We start from the raw sequence: 25,231 nt of genomic DNA, 5'->3' as shown, positions 1-25,231 counted from the left end.
CGCTACAGCAGGGGAAAAAAATTCCTTCCTGATCCCCCGACAGGCAATCGGATTTTCCCTGGATCAACTTTACCCCAAATTAAAATTCCTAGCACACCTCACCAAATCTCCATTTGTTAACCCCTGTCACCCCCCAAATTCCTCCACCCAACACAAAATCCCCTCCCTCCAATCTCCTTGTGGTGCCCACCCACCTCACATAATACCACAGTGCCCAGGGCAGCCGCTCCTCCTGCCCACCCCTTGTCCTGGCCCTGATTGTTGTACATCCTGCTCCATTGTAGTGCCCCCTGCCCCTTCATAGCAGTGTTCTCTGCCCAGGGCAAAAATACCAAATGCGCCCCCCCATTATGTATGAGCATTATGTGTCAGCAACCCCACCCCCCAAAAAAAAAAATCGATCCCCTCCCCAAAAAATAAAATAATGAATAAATATTCCCCCTCCTAGTACAAATCCTCTATTCCTCAACTTTCCCCTCCAAGCACAATCATCCCCCCCCCCTTTCAGCAGAAATTCCCCTCACTAATCCCCCTATCCTAGCAAAAATCTCCCCCCACAAATTTACCCTCCTAGCACAAATACCCGAATCACTCCTACTAGCACAACCCCCCCCCCAAAAAAAAATCCCCTCTAGCATATTACTTTTATAGCACAAACCCCCCTAATCCTCCCTCTTAGCACAAATAATCTTCCCCATCCTAACACAAATTCCCCCCCCCCCCAAATTAGAATTAGCTATGCTCACACACCTCACCAAATCTTCAATTGTTAACCCCTGTCACCCCCCCCCCCCCAAATTCCTCCACCCAACACAATTCCCCTCCCTCTAATCTCCTTGTGGTGCCCCCCAAACCCACATAATACCACAGTGCCCAGGGCAGCTTCTCCTCCTGCCCACCCATGGTCCTGACCCGGACTGTTGTACAACCACCCCATCAGGTTTTCCCCACTTGATCAGCGCCGCAGGTTATAGCTGAAAACACCAATTGTTGTGTTCTAATAGGGTGGAATACTCCCTTCTCTTTCCAATTCCCGAATCACGTCCTCGAAGATATAGTTCCATTTCCTCATTTGTTGGCTTGGTAAATAACTTCCTTTCCTTGTAAAATCTATTGTTTTATTTTACAACGACGCTTGTCAGTTGGTCTTCTTCATTTAATCTTGATTTTTGTTTCCACCTGCAAAAAGAAGAAAAAGTTTAGTTTATAGTGGACAATAGAAAAAATGGGCAACAAATACAGTCAGAGGTAAACAGCAGGATAAGCCTAGAAACTCTGTATCAGGGGCCCACATGGTATCACAGATTGTCACCAAAACAGGCATGAATGTACTAGATTAGAGATCTGTGGTATGACAGGTTGTCACTGGCACAGACCTAGAAGTACTGGATCAGTGGCCCATGTCATAGCACAGGTAGTCACCAACACATGCCTGGAAGTACAGGATCAGTGGCCCATGTCATAGCACAGGTAGTCACCGACACATGCCTGGAAGTACAGGATCAGTGGCCCATGTCATAGCACAGGTAGTCACCGACACATGCCTGGAAGTACAGGATCAGTGGCCCATGTCATAGCACAGGTAGTCACTGACACATGCCTCGTAGTACAGGATCAGTGGCCCATGTCATACCACAGGTAGTCACCAACACATGCCTCGAAGTACAGGATCAGTGGCCCATTTTTAATAGCACAGGTTATCACCGGCACATGCCTTAAAGTACAGGATCAGTGGCCCATGTCATAGCACAGGTTGTCACCGGCACATGCCTTGAAGTACTGGATCAGGGGCCTACGTGTTATTACAGAACCGCCCTGTTCCAGGCTTTGCTGTTTATATGTAAGATTATGGCCAAACAAAAAAATAAATACAAATATCTTCAATTGTATAAATTGTGGATACTTACTGATTCTTTGCTTTGCAGATGCAGATGGCGACCGACATGAAAATAAATCCACTGAGTATCACCGTCATGATAGCCAGGAGCCAAATAGGGACTTCAACAAAAAGAAGGAAAGAAAGCGTTATTGTCAATGATAAGAGCACATGTAAGAACTTCTAAATGTATTGGGATAACATAGCTGGGTAAAATTAATCATGTGGAACTCCAGGTGGGGAAATTGCGAACAAACTTTATGTCTCCTCACTTGGGGAGATTACCTCCCTTTGTGTCCTGGAGAGCACACAGGAAGTAAGAAGAAATCTTCCCAACTCCTCCCCACACCATATTAAAGCAGTTCTCCACCCTAAAGTGAAGTCCCGCTGATCGGAACCCTCCCCCCCTCCGGTGTCACATTTGACACCTTTCAGGGGGGAGGGGGGTGCAGATACCTGTCTAAAGACAGGTATTTGCACCCACTTCCGGCCCGGCATTCACGGGCAAAAGACGGGCATTGCGTCACATCCCGTCACCCCCCGTTGTGTGCTGGGAACACTCGGCTCCCAGCACACAGCGGGAGCCAATCGGCGGGCGCGACTCGCGCATGCGCCGTAGGGAACCGGGCAGTGAAGCCGCAGCGCTTCACTTCCTGGTTCCCTCAGCGTGGATGGAGGGGGGAGCTCGTCATCTGCTGCGGACGCCGCTGGACTCCAGGACAGGTAAGTGTCCTAGTATTAAAAGTCAGCAGCTGCAGTATTTGTAGCTGTTGGCTTTTAATATTTTTTTTTTGGCGGAACATCCGCTTTAACTAAAAAGAATAAAAGTTTTGGCTGGAGCTGTGCTTTAAATCATAATTAATATTACACTAGCTGCATTAAGCCCATTCTTATTTCAGAACATTTCACTTACCTTCCACCTTGGTGTGATACCAAGCCCGGACATCTTCTGAGGAATCTTGGCCTTCGGGTTCATCCAGCATCCTCTGACCACCTGGCAAAATGGCCAGATATTGATGGTCTTTTCCCAGGGCTGGAATATACTGATAGTCTCTACCCAGCAAATCTAGTCCTAGAATAACAGAAAAGAAACAAAGATATAAATTTCTCGGGTACATTATCTACAAGGATACAAAATCATGAATGTTATTTATACATTAAAAATTTGATTAGAGTTTAGAAGTCCTTTGTGTTTTCTAGATAATTGTCAGCATAAGAACAGCTATTATTTCCCCACAGCGGGCAATCAGATTCCAGCCTGCCTTGCACCGTTCTGGCTGTGATAAAATAAGTGAGAGAAAGCCTGGGTTAAACTGGTCAGTAAGGGGTCAGTACTTCCCTCAGCTCTTCCCAGCGGGCTTCCAAAAGACCCAGAATTCCCTGGGGGGGTCCCTTTTATTTGAACTCCGGCCCGACCCCACCCCCCTAGTAGCCAATCCTGCCATGGCCACCGCCTTGTCCAGTACCTGGCCATGCCCCCATCAGTCAAGGCTCTCTTTCCCTAGGGGGGCTCAAGAGGCCTTCATGTTGGCTTGAAGTAGATATTCCCTGGCTCATGTGCTGCATGCTAGTTCTGGGGCAGTGGGCCAGAACCTATTCACAGAGGCAATGACTTGACATAGGTGTGTGGCTCCTGAGTCAGGGGATGGTTACTTCCTTCTCACACAGGCGTTTTACTTCATGACAAAGAATGTGTATTTGCTTAGAACTGATAATGGCCCTTCTTTTTTAGAACCCCAAATTCCATAAGTGCTTTAACAATTGGACATTTATAAAATATACATCCATGCAGGGACAGCACCAGAGGGGTGTATGGAAGTCCCCTAGAACTACCAAAAAATATGGACTCGGCAGCTGGTCGGTGCACAGCCAAGCATAAGAACGGAGGGTACTCTGTGTTCCACCTCCTGCTGCCGTTTTGGCCTGGCCCCCGGGCATTTATGAGACAGGACAGAATGTGCATGGAATTCAATTCCCCAGAAGTCACCCAAGTTTTCAAACCCCTAAAATAGTGTTCCTGCCCACTGTGTAAGTCTTCCCTAATAGCAGCATGGATGAAGGAATCTCTATTATATTCAGGCAGCCATGGCTGCTGGTGCTGCCAAACAATTATTACATCTGATAGGATGCAGTCACTGTTTGCCCGATAATTTACCCCCTGAATTTTAAAAACAGACTTTTGTAGGGATGGGTGATGCTTGCAGACCCACCCGTGTCTTGAATTGTGGCCATTTCAGCAAGAATCAGACAAAATGTAATTGGTTAGAGCACTGACTTCAAATGATCACGTTATATTCTCTTACCTGTATCCTGGGTGTCTGGGGGCTTAGACGTCACATCTGCCTTTGTTCCTTCACCTGCAAGCTTGGACTCCGCAGGTACATCCATCTCATCTGCTTTGGTATCTTTACCTGTGTGCTTGGACTCCGCAGGTACACTTGTATCATCTGCTTTGGTATCTTCAGCTGACAGATTGGACTCTGTAGCTAAATCCTCCTCAACTGCCGTCTGTCGCCATCCACCTGTGAACTCAGACTCTTCAGGTGCAAATAGCACGTCCGCTTTGTGTTCCTCGGGTGCAAGCTCTGACTCTTCAGGTGCAAATAGCACGTCCGCTTTGTGTTCCTCGGGTGCAAGCTTGGACTCTTCAGGTACATCCATCTCATCTGCTTTGGTATCTTCAGCTGACAGATTGGACTCTGTAGCTAAATCCTCCTCAACTGCCGTCCGTCGCCATCCACCTGTGAACTCAGACTCTTCAGGTGCAAATAGCGCGTCCGCTTTGTGTTCCTCGGGTGCAAGCTTGGACTCTTCAGGTGCAAATAGCACGTCCGCTTTGTGTTCCTCTGGTGCAAGCTCGGACTCTTCAGGTGCATATAGCGCGTCCGCTTTGTGTTCCTCGGGGGCAAGCTCGGACTCTTCAGGTGCAAATAGCGCGTCCGCTTTGTGTTCCTCGGGTGCAAGCTCGGATTCTTCAGGTGCATATAGTGCGTCCGCTATATGTTCCTCGGGTGCAAGCTCAGACTCTTCAGGTGCATATAGCACGTCCGCTTTGTGTTCCTCGGGTGCAAGCTCGGATTCTTCAGGTGCATATAGTGCGTCCGCTATATGTTCCTCGGGTGCAAGCTCAGACTCTTCAGGTGCATATAGCACGTCCGCTTTGTGTTCCTCGGATGCAAGCTCGGACTCTTCAGGTGCAAATAGCGCGTCCGCTTTGTGTTCTTCTGGGGCAAGCTCAGACTCTTCAGGTGCAAATAGCGCGTCCGCTTTGTGTTCCTCTGGGGCAAGCTCAGACTCTTCAGGTGCAAATAGCGCGTCCGCTTTGTGTTCCTCGGGTGCAAGCTCGGATTCTTCAGGTGCATATAGCGCGTCCGCTATATGTTCCTCGGGTGCAAGCTCGGACTCTTTAGGTGCATATAGCACATCCGCTTTGTGTTCCTCGGGTGCAAGCTCTGACTCTTCAGGTGCAAATAGCGCGTCCGCTTTGTGTTCCTCTGGGGCAAGCTCGGACTCTTCAGGTGCAAATAGCGCGTCCGCTATATGTTCCTCGGGTGCAAGCTCGGACTCTTTAGGTGCATATAGCACGTCCGCTTTGTGTTCCTCGGGTGCAAGCTCTGACTCTTCAGGTGCAAATAGCGCGTCCGCTTTGTGTTCCTCTGGGGCAAGCTCGGACTCTTCAGGTGCAAATAGTGCGTCCGCTTTGTGTTCCTCGGGTGCAAGCTCGGATTCTTCAGGTGCATATAGCGCGTCCGCTATATGTTCCTCGGGTGCAAGCTCGGACTCTTCAGGTGCATATAGCGCGTCCGCTATATGTTCCCCGGGTGCAAGCTCGGACTCTTTAGGTGCATATAGCACGTCCGCTTTGTGTTCCTCGGGTGCAAGCTCTGACTCTTCAGGTGCAAATAGCGCGTCCGCTTTGTGTTCCTCTGGGGCAAGCTCGGACTCTTCAGGTGCAAATAGTGCGTCCGCTTTGTGTTCCTCGGGTGCAAGCTCGGACTCTTCAGGTGCATATAGCGCGTCCGCTATGTGTTCCTCGGGTGCAAGCTCGGACTCTTCAGGTGCAAATAGCGCGTCCGCTTTGTGTTCCTCGGGAGCAAGCTCGGACTCTTCAGGTGCATATAGCGCGTCCGCTATATGTTCCTCGGGTGCAAGCTCGGACTCTTCAGGTGCATATAGCGCATCCGCTATATGTTCCTCGGGTGCAAGCTCGGACTCATCAGGTGCATATAGCGCGTCCGCTATATGTTCCTCGGGTGCAAGCTCGGACTCTTCAGGTGCATATAGCGCGTCCGCTATATGTTCCTCGGGTGCAAGCTCGGACTCTTCAGGTGCATATAGCGCGTCCGCTATATGTTCCTCGGGTGCAAGCTCGGACTCTTCAGGTGCATATAGCGCGTCCGCTATATGTTCCTCTGGTGCAAGCTCGGACTCTTCAGGTGCATATAGCGCGTCCGCTATGTGTTCCTCGGGTGCAAGCTCAGACTCTTTAGGTGCATATAGCACGTCCGCTTTGTGTTCCTCGGGTGCAAGCTTGGACTCTTCAGGTACATATAGCGCGTCCGCTATGTGTTCCTCGGGTGCAAGCTCGGACACTTTAGGTGCAAATAGCACGTCCACTTTGTGTTCCTCGGGTGCAAGCTCGGACTCTGCAGGTACAAATATCTCCATCTTGTACTCCTTGCCTGACGGCTCGTACACAGCATATCTATAACGTTCGTTCGGATCTATAATCACAGAAGAGAAAATAAATACAAATATTAATTTTATATTATCTAAGAAAGATAAGTACAATCCTATTATATTATATTCAGTTATTTTGTGTGTGTGTGCCAGAACTGAGTTCTGGTACTTCTGACAGGGAGCAGAGCTTTTTTTTTTTAATATATAGCTTGTTTTAAGCAGCTCTCAGCCCGCAAAGTCAGCTGGCGGCCACATAAGCCGACACAGCTCCTATAGTACCGGCAGCAGCCTTAAAGGGGTTGTAAAGGAATGTTTTTTTCCCTAAATAGCTTCCTTTACCTTAGTGCAGTCCTCCTTCACTTACCTCATCCTTCAATTTTGCTTTTAAATGTCCTTTTTTCTTCTGAGAAATGCTCACTTCCTGTTCTTCTGTCTGTAACTCACCACCATAATGCGAGGCTTTCTTCTTGGTGTGCAGAAAGCCTCTTGAGGGGGGAGAGGGCGAGCAGGAGTGTCAGGATGCTCACTAGCACACAGCTCCTTTCTCTATCTGCAAAGTAGAGAGTGTCCTGACTTGCCTGCTCGCCCCCTCCCCCCTCAAGAGGCTTTCTGCACACCAGGAAGAAAGCCTTACATTACGGTGGTGAGTTACAGACAGAAGAACGGGAAGTGAGCATTTCTCAGAAGAAATAAGTACATTTAAAAGCAAAATGGAAGGATGAGGTAAGTGAAGGAGGACTATTTAGGGGGGAATTTTTATTTTATAACCCCTTTAAGAGAGTGGAGTGCGGAGCAATATCAGCAGCACTCTGCCTCTCCCTGTAGTAGAGTGGATGTTCCTGTGAGTGTGAGGAAGAGCTGCAGTGTGGTGTCCTGTCCTGAAACTTCTGACTGCTCACTGCCTGAGGAAGACTGTACATTGATTTTGGTAATTATTTAAAACTGTCAGTGTTGTTGCTGGATGAATATAGGGGCTGCTTGACTGTCTAGTAATGCTGCTGTCAGGATATGGGGATGTCTTAAAATGCTGCCTGGATATTGGGACTGTCTCTCTTGCTGTATATATGGGACTGTCTCTCTTGCTAGATATTGGGAACTGTCTATTGTGATCGGGAACAGTGATATCTGTCATGTCCCAGGCAGCCACCCACCCAGGGAACACAGTTAACCCCTTCCCTGCCAGTGTCATTTTTACATTGATTAGTGCATTTTTATAGCACTGATCAATGTAATAATGTCACTGGTCCCCAAAAAGTGTTATTTGGGGTCAGATTTGTCCGCGCTAAAAATCACAAACCAGTAAAATCAATAAAAAATAAATAAAAATCCCTAAAATCTATCCCAGAGTTTGTAGATGCCATAACTTTTGTGCAAACCACTTAATATACGCATATTGTGAGTTTTTTTGTTTTTTTTAACCAAAAATATGTACAGGGATATATATTGGCCTAAACTGATGAATAAATTCATTTTATATACGTAATATATATATATATATATATATATATATATATATATATATATATATATATATATATGTATATATATATATATATATATATATATATATATATATATATTTGGGGGGGGGGGGTTGTGGTATTTATCGCTCTTCGCTCTTTTTGTGTTTTATAGCGCAAAAAATAAAAACTGCAGAGGTGATCAAATACCACCTAAATAATCTATTTGTGGGTAAAAAAGAACATAAATTTGTGTTTTGTGTACAGCGTCACACGATTGGCAATTGTCAGTGCCGTATCGCAAAAAAATGCTCTGGTCATTAAGGGGGAGGGGAATCCTTCCGGGACTGAAGTGGTTAAACAATCGCTGTTTACAAACCAATACAGTTTAAAAAGTTAAAGGGGTGTTCCAGCCAATTTTTATGTTTATTAAAAGTCAGCAGCTACAAAAAGTGTAGCTGCTGGCTTTTAATAAACATACACTTACCTGCTCCAGCGTTCCAGCGACGCGCCGGCCGGGGCTCCGCTCCTCCCCCCCCCTCCCCGGCCGGCATCTTCATTTCAACTGTGGGCCCCCGGCCGTGACAGCTTTCGGCTTCACGGCCGGGCACCCACTGCGCATGCGCGAGCGGCGTGGCACGGCGCCGTCTGATTGGACAGGAGATCGCCTAGGACCTGTGACGTGTCCTAGGCGATCGCCTACAGGGAGGGGCTGCTGTAGGCGATTATGCTTAATCGCCTAACCAGCCTCTCGGCGGAAGGAGGAAGTGGGACAGGAATTCCCACTCCTCCTGAAGCCCCCAATCCCACCCGAAAAAATTACATGCCAAATGTGGCATGTAAGGGGGTGAGGAGTGGGATAAGCGGAAGTTCCAATTTTGGGTGGAACTCCGCTTTAACTGAAGGACAGCACTTTAACAGGAAGTACAACACCTCCCAAAAATATCTTGTGTTTCTGCAAATCCCAGGCTCCACTTCCTGTAGTGTTGTCTATTTGTTGTTTTGTTACATTAAAGTTCATTTAAAGAAAGGTGGAGGACACATGTTTCCTATGGCCAGGGCCGCTGATAGAAATCATGGGGCCCCGTACAGCCTACCTGACGGGCCCCCCCCCCTTCAGCCCCACCCTCAACCCTATCCATTGCCCCGCCCCCTCCCTACACCGCACCTTGAAATAAAGTGTAGGAACAGGCTGGATGTACATGTATGTGATCCAGCCTGTCCGTGCCACCCTGCCAAAGGGTGGGCGCAAGCAGTTTGGGGGTGGGTTCACACAACGGGTCTGATAGGGCCCGCCTGTCCATTTTATAGGCGGACCTGATCTGACCCTCCATTCATTACTATAGAGCGATGGATCTAAATGGACTTATGTTCATTTACACCCACCTACCTCCAATCTGATTCTCTAAACAAAACGGAAAGGGATTTGTAACCCGCTGTCTAGCAGATCGGATTGGAGGGCAGTTGGTTATAAATGGATAGTCGATTTGTTTACACCAGCTACCCTTAAAGCAGAGCAGGCTGTGTCTGATCTGCAAAAGAAAGACACCAATGTCTACCGCGCATAGACAACGGCGCGCAGGCGCATTGAGCGTGCCGTTACTAGCGGCGATCATGCCGTTAGTGGCGGCACCAGCGCGCATTAGCGGGAGTGACGTCATTGTGGCTCCGGCCAGTCACAGCGCCGGAGCCATGATATGCAGAAGTGAATCGTGCAGAGATGGCGGCGACGGAGGAGGGGAACGAGCACCACTGCAGGGGCTTCGATCTCAGGTAAGTACTTAATAATGAGCTAGTATGCTATGCCTTGCAGGGTGTTTTAAAAATAAATAAATAAATAATAGGGTTTACTTCCTCTTTAAGATCATCAGCATCTATAACACACTGCCTGTGTGTTATAGATGGTGATATATTCTTGTAATACCAATAACCACTCTTAGGTGAAATAGCCAACACAATGAAATCCTATGTGAATGAATCCTCGATAAGCTGCTGCTTTTAAATTGCCTGTGTATATGTTTTTTTTTTTTGCCTAATGAATCCCCACAATATTAACATTATTATACTAGATAAAAATCATATATCCATTAACAAAAATGTTCCAATTACCTGTGAAATTAGTGTAAAATAATAATTAAAATAATAAGCAAATCTAATTTATACATGAGTCTGTGTCCTTTTATCTCCAAGTCCATACATTGACAATTTTGACTCGTGCAATTTTCCAAAGTGCCAGGTACAGACAAACATGCTCCCTCTTCTGTGTCAGCACTAACCCACCTCCAGGCACTCCCGTGCTGCAGCAGCCACGAATTCCAGCTTCCCCTCTGCTTCGGCAATTTGTCAGCTGCCTGATACCTCCGCCGCGCACCTTGCAGCCTCTCTCTCGCCATCTTGCTAAGGGGAGCTAGATCACTCCGCCAGGGAAGGAAATGGACAGCAGCAGGCTGGCGCCCGGAACTGTAAGCGGCAGAGCGGGGCGCGGAATGCACTGCACATGCGCCCGAAAAAGAAAAAAAAGTCCCTCCACTTCCAGTCTCCCACCACCACATAATCAGAGAGGAGGGGCCCGAAAAATAGCCACAATACCCCCGCCCCCTAAGCTAGCAGGAGTGGCTAAGCAGGGGTGTAATTTAGAAGAAACATTTTTATTTTTTTACTTCTGTCTATGAGGCTGCCCGGGCCCCCCCTGAACGCCGGGCCCGGGACGCCAGGGCTGGCTGTACTGGCCTATCAGCGGCCCTGCCTATGGCGCTCCAGCTGCAGAGATTCCCAATGAAGTTCAGTAATAAAAAATAAAAAAAAAGTGGAGTGGAGGTCATGTGTTTCCTGTCATTGGTGGAGCTCCACTCTGCAGCCAGACCTCCTTATGAATCATACTTGGTTCCCTATTCTCAAAAGGGGGCGGTGCTAGAAGGTATGTAGGGGGGTGGAGATGAGAGGCGGGTATGGGGTGGATACAGGCGTGACTTAGGTGAGGGGCGGGTTATTGTATGTCTAGTAACCGTTCCCTGAATGCCATTTCTAGGGTGATGAAGTTGCTTCCAGCACAGCCTTCTCACACGGGTGTTGTGACCATATGTAAGTAATTGTAAAGAAGCTGTAATCTCCTCCCTCCATGTGATGTACACTGGGATTCCCATGTCCTGTATATAGGATGGATCTCTATGGCTTCTATTATCTACTACACTGCAGTGTATTGGGCTCACTTCACAAAGCTTTCAGGGTCTTTGTCATTTTCATAAATAAATGACACTTCGGGGGAGGGGAAGGTTCATGTTTTACAAAGGGACAGTTTGATTTCAAATGAATCCAGGAAGATTTAAGTCACATGACTGAAGCAAAGCTCCGAATATGAAAGTGCAATGTGTATAATTGATAAAAGAGATAAAATGTGTATGATGTGTACTCTCCTTTATTCCAATGAAAACTACAAATATATAATAGAGTCCTAACCTTTTGATGGAATCGGTAATCCGTTGATCATTGCAATTGGCATGGCCAACACAATAAGAAATAATGACAATAACTTGTTCATTTTCGCTTGTTTTGTCAGAGACAAATAACAACACATCCACACTCCTCAACGCTCTGTGTTATCTGAGGCTGAGCCCTATGCGTCTGGAATATAAAGGCTCTGTGGGGGTTAGCTTTGTGATGTCACTGTACGGGGCCTGGAACTTTCTTTTTTCAGAACACTAGAATTTACTTAGGTGGGCGGAGCCTCCTGCATGTTTTTTTTTTTTTTTTTTAACTGTTTGCTTCCTGATTTAAGGCTTGTTTACACCACAATCCCTGTGTTCACTGTGCATTTCTGCATCTGCATTTACATGCATTTTAGTGTGTTTGCAGTGCGTTTAAAGGCATATTCTTCTCCTCTCTCTCTCTCAATTGTCAGTGCCGTATCGCAAAAAAATGCTTTGGTCATTAAAGCGGATGTTCCATTACAAAAAATAAAAAATTAAAAGTCGGCAGCTACTAACCCTGTAGCTGCTGACTTTTAATAAGGACACTTACCTGTCCTAGCCGCCAGCGATGTCTGCCCCCGCCGAGGCCGATCCTAGCAGCTCAAAGCGCCGCCATCCACAATAAGGGAAACAGGTAGTGAAGCAGTACGGCTTCACTGCCCGTTTCCTACTGCGCATGCGCGAGCAGCGCGGCGCTTTGTGAATGGGCCGGCTGCTTTCTGGGACACACACAGTTCCCAGAATACAGTGCGCCCCATTCACAAGAAGACACCCAGTGTAGGAGGAGGAAGAGAATCCACCGCGGACAATGAAGAGGCAGATTTGGCACTTCCGCATAGCAACAGCTATTTAGGGTGAGTAAAACATTTTTTTTTTCATATTTTTTTTTTTTTTTTTTTTTGATTTTTGGTGGAATATTTTTTTTCAGGTGGAACCTCCACTTTAAGGGGGAGGGGAATCCTTCCGGGATTGAGGTGGGTAAACAATCGCTGTTTACAAACCAATACAGTTTACAAAGTTAACTGAAGGACAGCACTTTAATAGGAAGTACAAAACCTCCCAAAAATATCTTGTGTTTCTGCAAATCCCAGGCTCCACTTCCTGTAGTGTTGTCTATTTGTTGTTTTGTTACATTAAAGTTCATTTAAAGCAGTGTTTCTCAATTCCAGTCCTCAGGCCCCCCCAACAGGTCAGGTTTTTAGGATTTCCATTATTTTGCACAGGTGATTTGATCAGTTTCACTGCCTTAGTAATCACCACAGCCTTTTCATCTGAGGGAAATCCTGAAAACCTGACCTGTTGGGGGGGCCTGAGGACTGGAATTGAGAAACACTGATTTAAAGAAAGGTGGAGGACACATGTTTCCTATGGCGCTCCAGCTGCAGAGATTCCCAATGAAGTTCAGTAATAAGAAAAAAAAAAAAAGTGGAGTGGAGGTCATGTGTTTCCTGTCATCGGTGGAGCTCCACTCTGCAGCCAGACCTCCTTACGAATCATACTTGGTTCCCTATTCTCAAAAGGGGGCGGTGCTAGAAGGTATGTAGGGGGTGGAGATGAGAGGCGGGTATGGGGTGGATACAGGCGTGACTTAGGTGAGGGGCGGGTTATTGTATGTCTAGTAACCGTTCCCTGAATGCCATTTCTATGGTGATGAAGTTGCTTCCAGCACAGCCTTCTCACACGGGTGTTGTGACCATATGTAAGTAATTGTAAAGAAGCTGTAATCTCCTCCCTCCATGTGATGTACACTGGGATTCCCATGTCCTGTATATAGGATGGATCTCTATGGCTTCTATTATCTACTACACTGCAGTGTATTGGGCTCACTTCACAAAGCTTTCAGGGTCTTTGTCATTTTCATAAATAAATGACACTTCGGGGGAGGGGAAGGTTCATGTTTTACAAAGGGACAGTTTGATTTCAAATGAATCCAGGAAGATTTAAGTCACATGACTGAAGCAAAGCTCCGAATATGAAAGTGCAATGTGTATAATGTGTACTCTCCTTTATTCCAATGAAAACTACAAATATATAATAGAGTCCTAACCTTTTGATGGAATCGGTAATCCGTTGATCATTGCAATTGGCATGGCCAACACAATAAGAAATAATGACAATAACTTGTTCATTTTCGCTTGTTTTGTCAGAGACAAATAACAACACATCCACACTCCTCAACGCTCTGTGTTATCTGAGGCTGAGCCCTATGCGTCTGGAATATAAAGGCTCTGTGGGGGTTAGCTTTGTGATGTCACTGTGCGGGGCCTGGAACTTTCTTTTTTCAGAACACTAGAATTTACTTAGGTGGGCGGAGCCTCCTGCATGTTTTTTTTAACTGTGTATATATGGATGGTGTATCGGGGGAGAACTGTATATATGGATGGTGTAATACCCCCCCCCGACTGTATATATGGATGGTGTATCGGGGGAGAACTGTATATATGGATGGTGTAATACCCCCCCCCCCCCCCCCCGACTGTATATATGGATGGTGTATCGGGGGAGAACTGTATATATGGATGGTGTAATACCCCCCCCCCCGACTGTATATATGGATGGTGTATCGGGGGAGAACTGTATATATGGATGGTGTATCGGGGGAGAACTGTATATATGGATGGTGTATTGCCCCCCAATACCCCCCCCCCCGACTGTATATATGGATGGTGTATCGGGGGAGAACTGTATATACGGGGGGAGAACTGTATATATGGGGGACTGTACATATGGATGGGGGAGAATAATATATGGGTGGTGTATGGGGGGGAGAAAAATATATGGGAGGGACTGTATATATGGATGGTGTATCTGGGAAAAACTGTATATATGGAGGGGGGGGGGATTGTATATATGGGGGATAACTGTATATATGTATGGGGGGGGGAGAACTGTACATATGGGGGGGGGGGGGTAACTGTGTATATGGGGGAGAACTGTACATATGGGGGGGGCTGTATATATGGATGGTGAATGGGGGGGGGGAACTGTACATATGGGGGGTAACTGTATATATGGGGGGGGACTGTATATATGGGGGGGGACTGTATATATATGGGGGGGGGAACTGTATATATGGTGGGGAACTGTATATGGGGAGAACTGTATATATGGATGGTGTATGGGGGGAGAACTGTATATATGGGGTGGGGGAGAACTGTATATATGGGGGGCTGTATATATGGATGGTGTATGAGGGGAGAATTGTATATATGGGGGGGACTGTATATACTGTATGGATGGTGTATGGGGGGGAAATGTACATATAGGGGGATAACTGTGTATATGGGGGAGAACAGTATATATGGATGGTGTATGGGGGGGGAGAACTGTATATATGGGGGACTGTACATATGGATGGGGGGAGAATAATATATGGATGGTGTATCTGGGAAAAACTGTATATATGGAGGGGGGGGGAATTGTATATATGGGGGATAACTGTATATATGTATGGTGTATGGGGGGGGTAGAACTGTACATATGGGGTGGGGGTAACTGTGTATATGGGGGGGGGCTGTATATATGGATGGTGTATGGGGGAGACTGTATATATGGATGGTGTATCTGGGAAAAAACGTATATATGGAGGGGGGGATTGTATATATGGGGGATAACTGTATATATGTATGGTGTATGGGGGGGTAGAACTGTACATATGGGGTGGGGGTAACTGTGTATATGGGGGGGCTGTATATATGGATGGTGAATGGGGGGGAGAAATGTACATATGGGGGGGTAACTGTATATATGGGGGGGAAGAACTGTGTATATGGGGGGCTGTATATATGGATGGTGTATGGGGGGGGGGGGGGTAACTGTATATATGGGGGGGACTGTATATATGGATAGTTTATGGGGGGGGGGACTGTACATATGGGGGGTAACTGTATATATGGGGGGACTGTATATATGGATGGTGTATGGGGGGGGTAACTGTATATATGGGGGGGACTGTATATATGGATGGTGTATGGGGGGGGGACTGTACATATGGGGGGGTAACTGTATATATGGGGGGACTGTATATATGGATGGTGTATGGGGGGGGGGGGGACTGTACATATGGGGGGGGGGGTAATTGTATATATGGGGGGACTGTATATATGGATGGTGTATGGGGGGGAACTGTACATATGGGGGGGGGGGTAATTGTATATATGGGAGGGACTGTATATATGGATGGTGTATGGGGGGGGGGGAGAACTGTCCATATAGGGGGATCTGTTTATGGGGGGGGAGAACTGTATTTATGGGGGGGGAGAACTGTATATATGGGGGGCTGTATATATATGGATGGTGTATGAGGGGAGAACTGTATATATAGGGGGGAACGGAATATATGGATGGAGTATGGGGGGGGGACTGTACATATGGGGGGGGCTGTATATATGGATGGTGTATGGGGGGGGAACTGTACATATGGGGGGTAACTGTATATATGGGAGGGGGACTGTATATATGGATGGTGTATGGGGGGGACTGTACATATGGGGGGGTAACTGTATATATGGGGGGGACTGTATATATGGATGTATGGGGGGGAACTGTACATATGGGGCGGTAACTGTATATATGGGGGGGACTGTATATATGGATGGTGTATAGGGGGGGAACTGTACATATGGGGGGGGGGTAATTGTATATATGGGGGCTGTATATATGGATGGTGTATGGGGGGGGGAGAACCGTACATATGGGGGGGTAACTGTGTATATGGGGGGGACTGTATATATGGATGGTGTATGGGGGGGGACTGTACATATGGGGGGGTAACTGTATATATGGGGGGGCTGTATATATGGATGGTGTATGAGGGGGGAGAACTGTACATATGGGGGGGTAACTGTGTATATGGGGGGGACTGTATATATCAGGGGTGGGCAATTATTTTTTCGATGGGGCCACATGAGAAACTAAAAATATTTTGGAGGGCCGGGCCAAAAGGCTAAACTCAATACTGCATAAAATCAATTGTATTTCTTTATAAAAAGCAGTAAATATCATTGTTGGAAAACTGGGGGACAGAGGCTGGGGACATGGCACAGGAGGGGGACAGAGGCTGGGGACATGGCACAGGAGGGGGACAGAGGCTGGGGACATGGCACAGGAGGGGGACAGAGGCTGGGGACATGACACAGGAGGGGGACAGAGGCTGGGGACATGACACAGGAGGGGGACAGAGGCTGGGGACATGACACAGGAGGGGGACAGAGGCTGGGGACATGACACAGGAGGGGGACAGAGGCTGGGGACATGGCACAGGAGGGGGACAGAGGCTGGGGACATGACACAGGAGGGGACAGAGGCTGGGGACATGGCACAGGAGGGGGACAGAGGCTGGGGACATGGCACAGGAGGGGGACAGAGGCTGGGGACATGGCACAGGAGGGGGACAGAGGCTGGGGACATGACACAGGAGGGGGACAGAGGCTGGGGACATGACACAGGAGGGGGACAGAGGCTGGGGACATGGCACAGGAGGGGGACAGAGGCTGGGGACATGGCACAGGAGGGGGACAGAGGCTGGGGACATGGCACAGGAGGGGGACAGAGGCTGGGGACATGGCACAGGAGGGGGACAGAGGCTGGGGACATGGCACAGGAGGGGGACAGAGTCTGGGGACATGGCACAGGAGGGGGACAGAGTCTGGGGACATGGCACAGGAGGGGGACAGAGGCTGGGGACATGGCACAGGAGGGGGACAGAGGCTGGGGACATGACACAGGAGGGGGACAGAGGCTGGGGACATGACACAGGAGGGGGACAGAGGCTGGGGACATGACACAGGAGGGGGACAGAGGCTGGGGACATGACACAGGAGGGGGACAGACGCTGGGGACATGACACAGGAGGGGGACAGATGCTGGGGACATGACACAGGAGGGGGACAGAGGCTGGGGACATGACACAGGAGGGAGACAGACGCTGGGGACATGACACAGGAGGGGGACAGACGCTGGGGACATGACACAGGAGGGGGACAGACGCTGGAGACATGACACAGGAGGGGGACAGACGCTGGGGACATGACACAGGAGGGGGAAAGACGCTGGGGACATGGCACAGGAGGGGGACAGAGGCTGGGGACATGACACAGGAGGGGGACAGACGCTGGGGACATGGCACAGGAGGGGGACAGAGGCTGGGGACATGACACAGGAGGGGGACAGAGGCTGGGGACAGGCAGCCACTGTTTAATCAATAACAATTGATTAAACAGTGGCTGCATGTGATGGCACAGTGGCTGCGTGTGATGGCACAGTGGTTGCGTTTGATGGGCACAGTGGCGACAATTGATGGCACAGTGGCTGCGTGTGATGGGCACAGTGGCAACAATTGATGGCACAGTGACTGCGTGTGTTGGCACAGTGGCTGCATGTGATGGCACAGTGGCTGCGTTTGATGGGCACAGTGGCTGCGTGTGATTGGCACAGTGGCTGCGTTTGATGGGCAGAGTGGCTGCGTGTTATTGGCACAGTGGCTGCGTGTGATTGGCACAGTGGCTGCGTTTGATGGGCACAGTGGCTGCATGTGATTGGCACAGTGGCTGCATGTGATTGGCACAGTGGCTGCGTGTGATTGGCACAGTGGCTGCGTGTGATTGGCACAGTGGCTGCATGTGATTGGCACAGTGGCTGCATGTGATTGGCACAGTGGCTGTGTTTGGGAACAGTGGCAACAATTGATTGCACAGTGGCTGCGTGTGATTGGCACAGTGGCTGCGTTTGATAGGAACAGTGGCTGCGTGTGATTGGCACAGTGGCTGCGTGTGATTGGCACAGTGGCTGCGTGCGATTGGCACAGTGGCGACAATTTATGGTGGCGAAGTGGCTGCGTGTGTTGGCACAAGTGGCTGCGTGTGTTGGCACAAGTGGCTGCGTGTGTTGGCACAAGTGGCTGCGTGTGATGGGCACAGTGACCCCTCCCGGCCCTGCCTACTGTTATCACCGCAGCGGGGAACATAACAGACAGCGTTCGTTTGAACAGCTGTTTTCCCCGCCGCGCATAGACACTCCCCCTTGGACGGATCTGTCCAATCGCGAGCAAGGGGGAGTCACATAGACACTCCCCCTTGCTCGCGATTGGACAGATCCGTCCAAGGGGGAGTGTCTATGCGCGGGGAACATAACAGACAGCGTTCGTTTGAACAGCTGTTTTCCCCGCTGCGCATAGACACTCCCCCTTGGACGGATCTGTCCAATCGCGAGCAAGGGGGAGTGTCTATGTGACTCCCCCTTGCTCGCGATTGGACAGATCCGTCCAAGGGGGAGTGTCTATGCGCGGCGGGGAAAACAGCTGTTCAAACGAACGCTGTCTGTTATGTTCCCCGCCGCGGTGATAACAGTAGGCTGCGGCGGCGGGGGTGGGCCGGATTAAAAGGTCCGCCGGGCCGTATACGGCCCGCGGGCCGTAGTTTGCCAAGGTCTGGTATATATGGATGGTGTATGGGGGGGACTGTACATATGGGGGGGGGCTGTACATATGGGGGGTAACTGTATATATGGATGGTGTATGGGGAGGGGGGAGAACTGTACATATGGGGGGGGTAACTGTGTATATGGGGGGCTGTATATATGGATGGTGTATGGGGGGGGACTGTATATATGGGGGGTAACTGTATATATGGATGGTGTATGGGGGGGGGGAGAACTGTACATATGGGGGGGGTGACTGTGTATATGGGGGGCTGTATATATGGATGGTGTATGGGGGGGGACTGTATATATGGATGGTGTGTATATGGGGGAGAACTGTATATATGGTGTATGGTGGGGGGAAAGTGGTGAGGACTGTATGTATAGTGTATGGTGGGGTGGAGAGGTGAGAGTACTAACTTGGCAAAAACTGACCTTACATGCTGAGCTCCAGTCTCAGCACGATCTCTGCACACTTTCCAACAGAGCAGCAGGGAATGAGGAGGCTCCGCCTTGAACCCCACCTCCTTGTCCGTTCTGCAGCCAACCAGAGGAGAGTACCCGGCAACATGGAGCCTCTGCCTCCGCCTCTGTCTGTGTCCCGTCTGCAGCACACAAAGCAGACAGAGGTTTGATAACAGTGCGAGGGGCGGGGGAGGGGGGGAGCTCGTAGTCGCACTCAGTCAGGCAGCAGGAGCAGAAATCCACCGGACCAAACTCGAGACTCACACTACACGGGCCGTGGCAGCACATCTTCGGGCACAGGGAGCCACTGGCGGGTCTGAATAATGTGCCTGGGTCTCAGGCAGGCAGAGACCCGGACACATGTTTCAAAACCCCCGTACTGTCCGGGTGAATCCCGTACAGGTGGCAACCCTAGCTGCAGCCCTGTCTGACCCCCCGGGCCTGTCGGAAGTGTTCAGTTCTTTTCCCATTCACCTTTACGCTGCAGCTGTTCTCAGTGTATGAACTCTTGATGACGTTGTATGTTTTCCCTCCTATTCCACTCTCCGATAGTTTGAGGAACAGGCCTGGGTGCCACACTGAATCAAATGCCTTCTTAAAGTCCACAAAGCAGGCGAATATCTTCCCATGTTTTGTGTGGTGGACATGGTTCTTGATGAGGCTGTGCAGGGTGTAGATGTGGTCTGTAGTGCGATGGTTTGGCATGAACCCCGCCTGACTTCTGCTGAGGACATTGTGTTGTGTCAGGAAGTTGAAGATCTGTTTGTTGAGGATACTGTTGAATAGTTTCCCTAGTGTGCTGCTGACACATATCCCCCTGTAGTTGGATGGATCATACTGGTCTCCACTCTTAGGGATTGGTGTTATGAGGCCTTGGTTCCATACTGTAGGGTAGTAACCAGCACTCCGGACCAGATTGAACAGTTTACACATTGCAGCGTGTACCTCTGGGGAGCCGTGTTTAACCACTTAAGCCCCGGACCAATATGCAGCTAAATGCCCAGTGGTGTTTTTACAATTTGGCACTGCGCTGCTTTAACTGGTAAATAAAAATATATAAAAAAACATTTTTTTTCCTCAGTTTAGGCCGATACGTATTCTTCTACATATTTTTGGTAAAAAAAAAATCGCAATAAGCGTTTATCGGTTGGTTTGCGCAAAATTTATAGCGTTTACAAAATAGGGGATAGTTTTATTGCATTTTTATAAAAAAAAATGTTTTACTACTGATGGCGGCGATCAGCGATTTTTTTTTTTCGTGACTGCGACATTATGGCGGACACTTCGGACAATTTTGACACATTTTTGGGACCATTGTCATTTTCACAGCAAAAAATGCATTTAAATTGCATTGTTAATTGTGAAAATGACAGTTGCAGTTTGGGAGTTAACCACAGGGGGCGCTGAAGGAGTTATGTTTCACCTAGTGTGTGTTTACAACTGTAGGGGGGTGTGGCTGTAGGTCTGACGTCATCGATTGTGACTCCCTATAAAAGGGATGACACGATCGATGCAGCCGCCACAGTGAAGCATGGGGAAACCGTGTTTACATACGGCTCTCCCCGTTCTTCAGCTCCGGGGAGCGATCGCGAGGGGGCGGCTATAAACGAATAGCTGTGCTCTCGTCCCGGATCGCTCCCAGACCATTTCCGACCGCCGCATGTGCCGGGGGGGGGGGGGTCCCGATCGGACCCCCGACCCACATCTAGGCAGCGTTGTTCTGCCTGTCCGTGCCATTCTGCCGACGTATATGTACATGCGGCGGTCGTTAAGCGGTTAATCATCTCTGGCAGGATTCCATCCATCCCACTGGATTTTTTGGTTTGCAGGTTTTGGATTTTCTCCCCAATTTCTTGTGGTGTAATCGGTACGTCTAGGGGGTTCTGGAAGTCCTTAATTAAATGTCATTTAGTCTTTTGATGATGTCTTTTTGTTCTACAGTTAGAGCCTCTGTCAGAAAAGGGGGGAAGTTTCAATAACCCCCTTTTCCTATGGGACAGCGGCAGGGCGGTCGGTTTCAAGGCTCCCCCTTGCAGAGGCATGCTATGGCTCTGCAGGAGTTGCCTGTCACTTTCCCGGGCTTTCTTTCAAACACCTGCTGTCCACGAGGCCTGCACGTGATTTTCCCGGGCTTTTAGGGCTCTTTGAGCCCAGTACTGGTTCTGACCAGTTTTATCCAGTAGGAATTCGGGCTATAAAAGGAAGGGTTCCGAGGAGCTGATCAGTCCGCCTCAGAGAACAGGATTGTGGTGTCCTAGGAGTTATCTCCATTGGACAAGCAGGGTTCTCTGAGGCCAGAAGATGAGCCTTCTGAGGCGGCTAATCGAGCGTGCGGGCGAAGAAGGGGGAGAAGACTGGATCCGGCAATGCCTTGACCTACCTCCAGCTCCGGGTCAAGAGGCTCCGATGGGAGCTACATCGGTCACGCTGGGACCCTTCGTTCCCGTGGCTGAAGACGGATCCTCGCCTGGTGTTCCCCCCGTCGTCGAGCCCATGCTGTGCCCGGAAGAGGATGTCCCGGGACCAAGCCGCAGAAGGAGTGGCAGTGCAGCATCCGACGGAAGAAGCGGAGCCCAGAAGAGAAGACGCGCCCCTCCGAGAAGACACTCCCCTTCGCCTCCGCGATCAGCTGTGCCCAGAAGATCGGGGCGGTCCTCGAGCTGTCGTGGAGGAAGAGCAGGAGGAGCGTCAGGCTGCGCAGCACGCACGTCATCCCGTGATGACGATCAAGGAACCCCGGCCGTAAGTCCGGTGGTAGGCGTGGCCAGCAGTGGGGGAAGACCCAGAGGCGGAGCGAGGGGCGGCGCTTCAGCGCGGAGCGCTTCGAATCCCATGGCGGGCCCGTCGCCATGGCAACAGATGACGCCACAAGAAAGCCTACAGAGATCCGCTGCTGAACCATCAGGCGGTTCGATCGATATGGCTCCTGTTAACCTACCAGCTTCTCTACATGGGGGTGAGTCTGCTAATGCACCCACTTTGTCCTCTATTGCTAATTTGCTGACACAGGTAGCTAGAGACATCCAGCTTGTTAGCAGCTCTCATGTTCAGTCTCCAGATACTGTTAGAATTAGATCGCCATCTAGTGGAAGTTTAGCAGTTGACACACAAATTGTTAACACTGATTCTTCATTAGCTATTGATTTTAATTCTGCTAGAAGTCAGAACTTGCCGGAAACCTGTTTAAAAATACCGATTTCTTGTGAAGTTTCGCCGTTGGGCTACCATCTCTCCTCTGCATTGAAAGAAAAAATCTGACGGGGGGAATTTTTGGACATTTTGTCCCTACTTCCCTCTACCAAGGAATTTATTGGAAAAGACAAAAAAGATGATGAGGAGAGAAGAAGGCCTGTAACTAGGTCGTTTAACAACTGGTTACAGGCTTTCTGCATATTTTCTGCCGTACTTTGTGAAAAATATCCTGAAAAAAGTGTGGGTCTTTTCCAGCACTTGGATATTGTTCTAGAGGCGTTCAAGAATTTTGGTGGTACGGCTTGGTATGCCTATGATGAGGCTTTTAGACAAAAATTGTCAGTACACACTACATTGCAATGGGGGGTTAAAGATGTGGGCCTCTGGCTCAATCTTTTTCTCCCCCAAAGAGCCAGTTTTCCTAAACCAAACCAGTCATCTACTCAAACCTCTAGTACCAATTACAGAAAAGGGATCTGTTTTAATTACAACGACGGCCAGTGCAAATGGCCCAATTCCTGTCGGTACCGACATGAGTGCGCTTTCTGTTCAGGAGCGCACTCAGTCGTTAAATGTTTTAAAAAAATGTCTGCCTCCCAGCAGTCGGGACCGGTTCCTAAGAGCATACACGCCAGTGAAGTGGCGAAATATGCTCCCATGGCTCCGAGTGTTTCCAGACAGGTCGAGGGCCAGGTTGCTCCTTGAAGGTTTCAGGGATGGTTTTTTATTGCCCCCTTTTTCTGGTACCGGTTGTCATTTAGTAAACAATTTAAAATCAATTTCTCAATTTCCTGACATTGTGTCTGATAAAATTGCCACTGAGATTCTTGAAGGCAGAGTGTCGGGTCCCTTTAATTCTCCCCCCTTTTCAAATTTCAGGGTTTCACCTTTGGGAATTGTCCCTAAAAAAGAGAAGAATTCCTTCAGGTTGATCCATCACCTGTCCTTTCCTAAAGGTCAATCTCTGAATGACCAGATTGATGACAGACTTTCATCAGTTTGTTACGCGTCTTTTGAGGATGCATTGGTCAAACTTAGATCATTAGGTAAAGGGACCCTTATGGCCAAGGCAGACATAAAATCCGCTTTTCGTTTGTTACCAGTACATCCCAATTGCTTTAATTCCCTGGGGTTTTTCTTTAATAATCAGTTTTATTTTGACAAGTGTTTACCTATGGGTTGTTCCCTATCCTGCTTTTATTTCGAGTCTTTTTCTTCTTTTTTAGATTGGGTGGTTAGTATTGAGGCTAATTCAAATTTTTTATTACATTACCTAGATGACTTCTTGTTCTTAGGCCAAGCAGGTTCCTTAGGGTGCTCTTTTTTATTGGAAACCTTTTTCAAGGTGTGCTATCACTTTGGCATTCCTCTAGCGATGGAAAAAACAGCATGGCCCTCTACCTGTATTGATTTTTTAGGTATTACAATTGACTCTGAGTTATTAGAGTTCCGTTTACCTGAAGAAAAAATACTTAAGGTCAAATTTTCCTTATTATCTGTTTTGAGAATGAAAAAAGTATGTGTTAAAGACATGCAATCGTTACTGGGTTTATTGGCATTTGCCACCAGAATAATGCCGGTGGGGAAAATTTTTTCCCAGAGACTGCATCTTGCCATCTCTGGTTTAAAATCCCCTTACTCTCATGTGAGGGTTACTCAGGACATGAAGGAGGATATGCTGGTATGGCTTCAATTTCTCGACCATTTTAACGGTAGGACGGTCTGGCAGGAAGACTTTGTCTTAGACAAGGACTTCCTTCTATTCACTGACGCTGCTGGGTCCTGCGGCTTTTCGGCTATTTGGCAGTCCCAATGGTGTGCAGACCATTGGAGTCCCAAATGGCAAGCTAAGGGTCTCCTAAAAAACATTGTTTTATTAGAATTGTTTCCAATCATAGTAGCATTGGAGATCTGGGGCTCCTGCTTCAAGAATAAGCGTCTGATGGTAAGAACTGATAATAAAGGAGTTATGTACGCTATTAACTGTCTAACTTCAAAATCTCCGCCTGTCGTTATCCTTCTTCGCTATATGATTTTTAAGTGTTTAAGTCTTAATGTTTGGATAAAGGCAGTTCATGTGGCGGGCAAGGATAACGATATGGCGGATTCTCTGTCTCGGTTTCAGATGGATCGGTTTTTTCACCTATGTCCAGATGCGAGTCCAGTAGGGCTACGGTGCCCTCCTGCGTTATGGGACCTAATTTGATGCCAATTTCTGAATATATTTCAAATTCGGTTGCTCCTTCCACCATGGCTGGATACCGATCGGCCTGGTTTATGTGGCTGTCATTTTTGTCCTCTGCCCAGGAACCTATGGGTTCTTTTTCTGAAAATTTAGTGTTATTATTTTTACAGTCTTTATTCCTTAGAAATTATTCTTGGTCTTATGTCCAGAAGACTCTGGCTGGTGTCACATTCTTTCTAAAGTTACACAACCAACCTTCTTGTTTTACTTTCTTTTCAGTGCAACAGGCCCTGAAAGGGTATAAAAAGAATAATTTTCACAAAGATAGGCGTTTGCCTATTACCCCCCTTATTTTAGAAAAGATTTGTTCGGTTACACCGGTTATTTGTTTTTCAAGTTTTGAGTCTATACTTTTTCGAGCGGTTTTTTCGTTAGCCTTTTTTGCGGCTCTTAGAGTCTCGGAATTGAATGTCATTCAAGTTTCTGACGT

The 25,231-nt window shown here is 48.4% G+C and overlaps 2 protein-coding genes across 3 annotated transcripts in view; one reads left to right on the top strand and one right to left on the bottom strand.

Moving 5' to 3' along the window:
* Window positions 1–853: 853 nt before the first annotated feature.
* Window positions 854–4,726, bottom strand: LOC120929613. Its single transcript, XM_040341240.1, has 4 exons — window positions 4,180–4,726; window positions 2,790–2,948; window positions 1,908–1,998; window positions 854–1,179 (listed from the first exon to the last, which is right to left on the bottom strand). Exons 1-4 carry the CDS (start codon window positions 4,535–4,537, stop codon window positions 1,119–1,121), a joined length of 669 nt encoding a protein of 222 aa, XP_040197174.1. The 5' UTR covers window positions 4,538–4,726; the 3' UTR covers window positions 854–1,118.
* Window positions 1,965–25,231, top strand: part of NUDT15 (nudix hydrolase 15) — a 61,902-nt gene continuing 38,635 nt past the window's right edge. Inside the window, exon 1 of one of the 2 annotated variants that reach the window (XM_040341246.1) lies at window positions 1,965–2,049. The gene's annotated coding sequence lies outside the window, so the exon portion shown is untranslated. Of the gene's footprint in view, window positions 2,050–13,060; window positions 13,183–25,231 lie in introns of those variants that run through there. The other variant, XM_040341241.1, reaches the window with a different exon arrangement.

The sequence above is a fragment of the Rana temporaria genome, chromosome 2 (genome assembly GCF_905171775.1).
Source record: "Rana temporaria chromosome 2, aRanTem1.1, whole genome shotgun sequence".
Lineage (NCBI taxonomy): Eukaryota > Metazoa > Chordata > Amphibia > Anura > Ranidae > Rana > Rana temporaria.
This window is presented reverse-complemented; position numbering and strand designations above follow the sequence as displayed.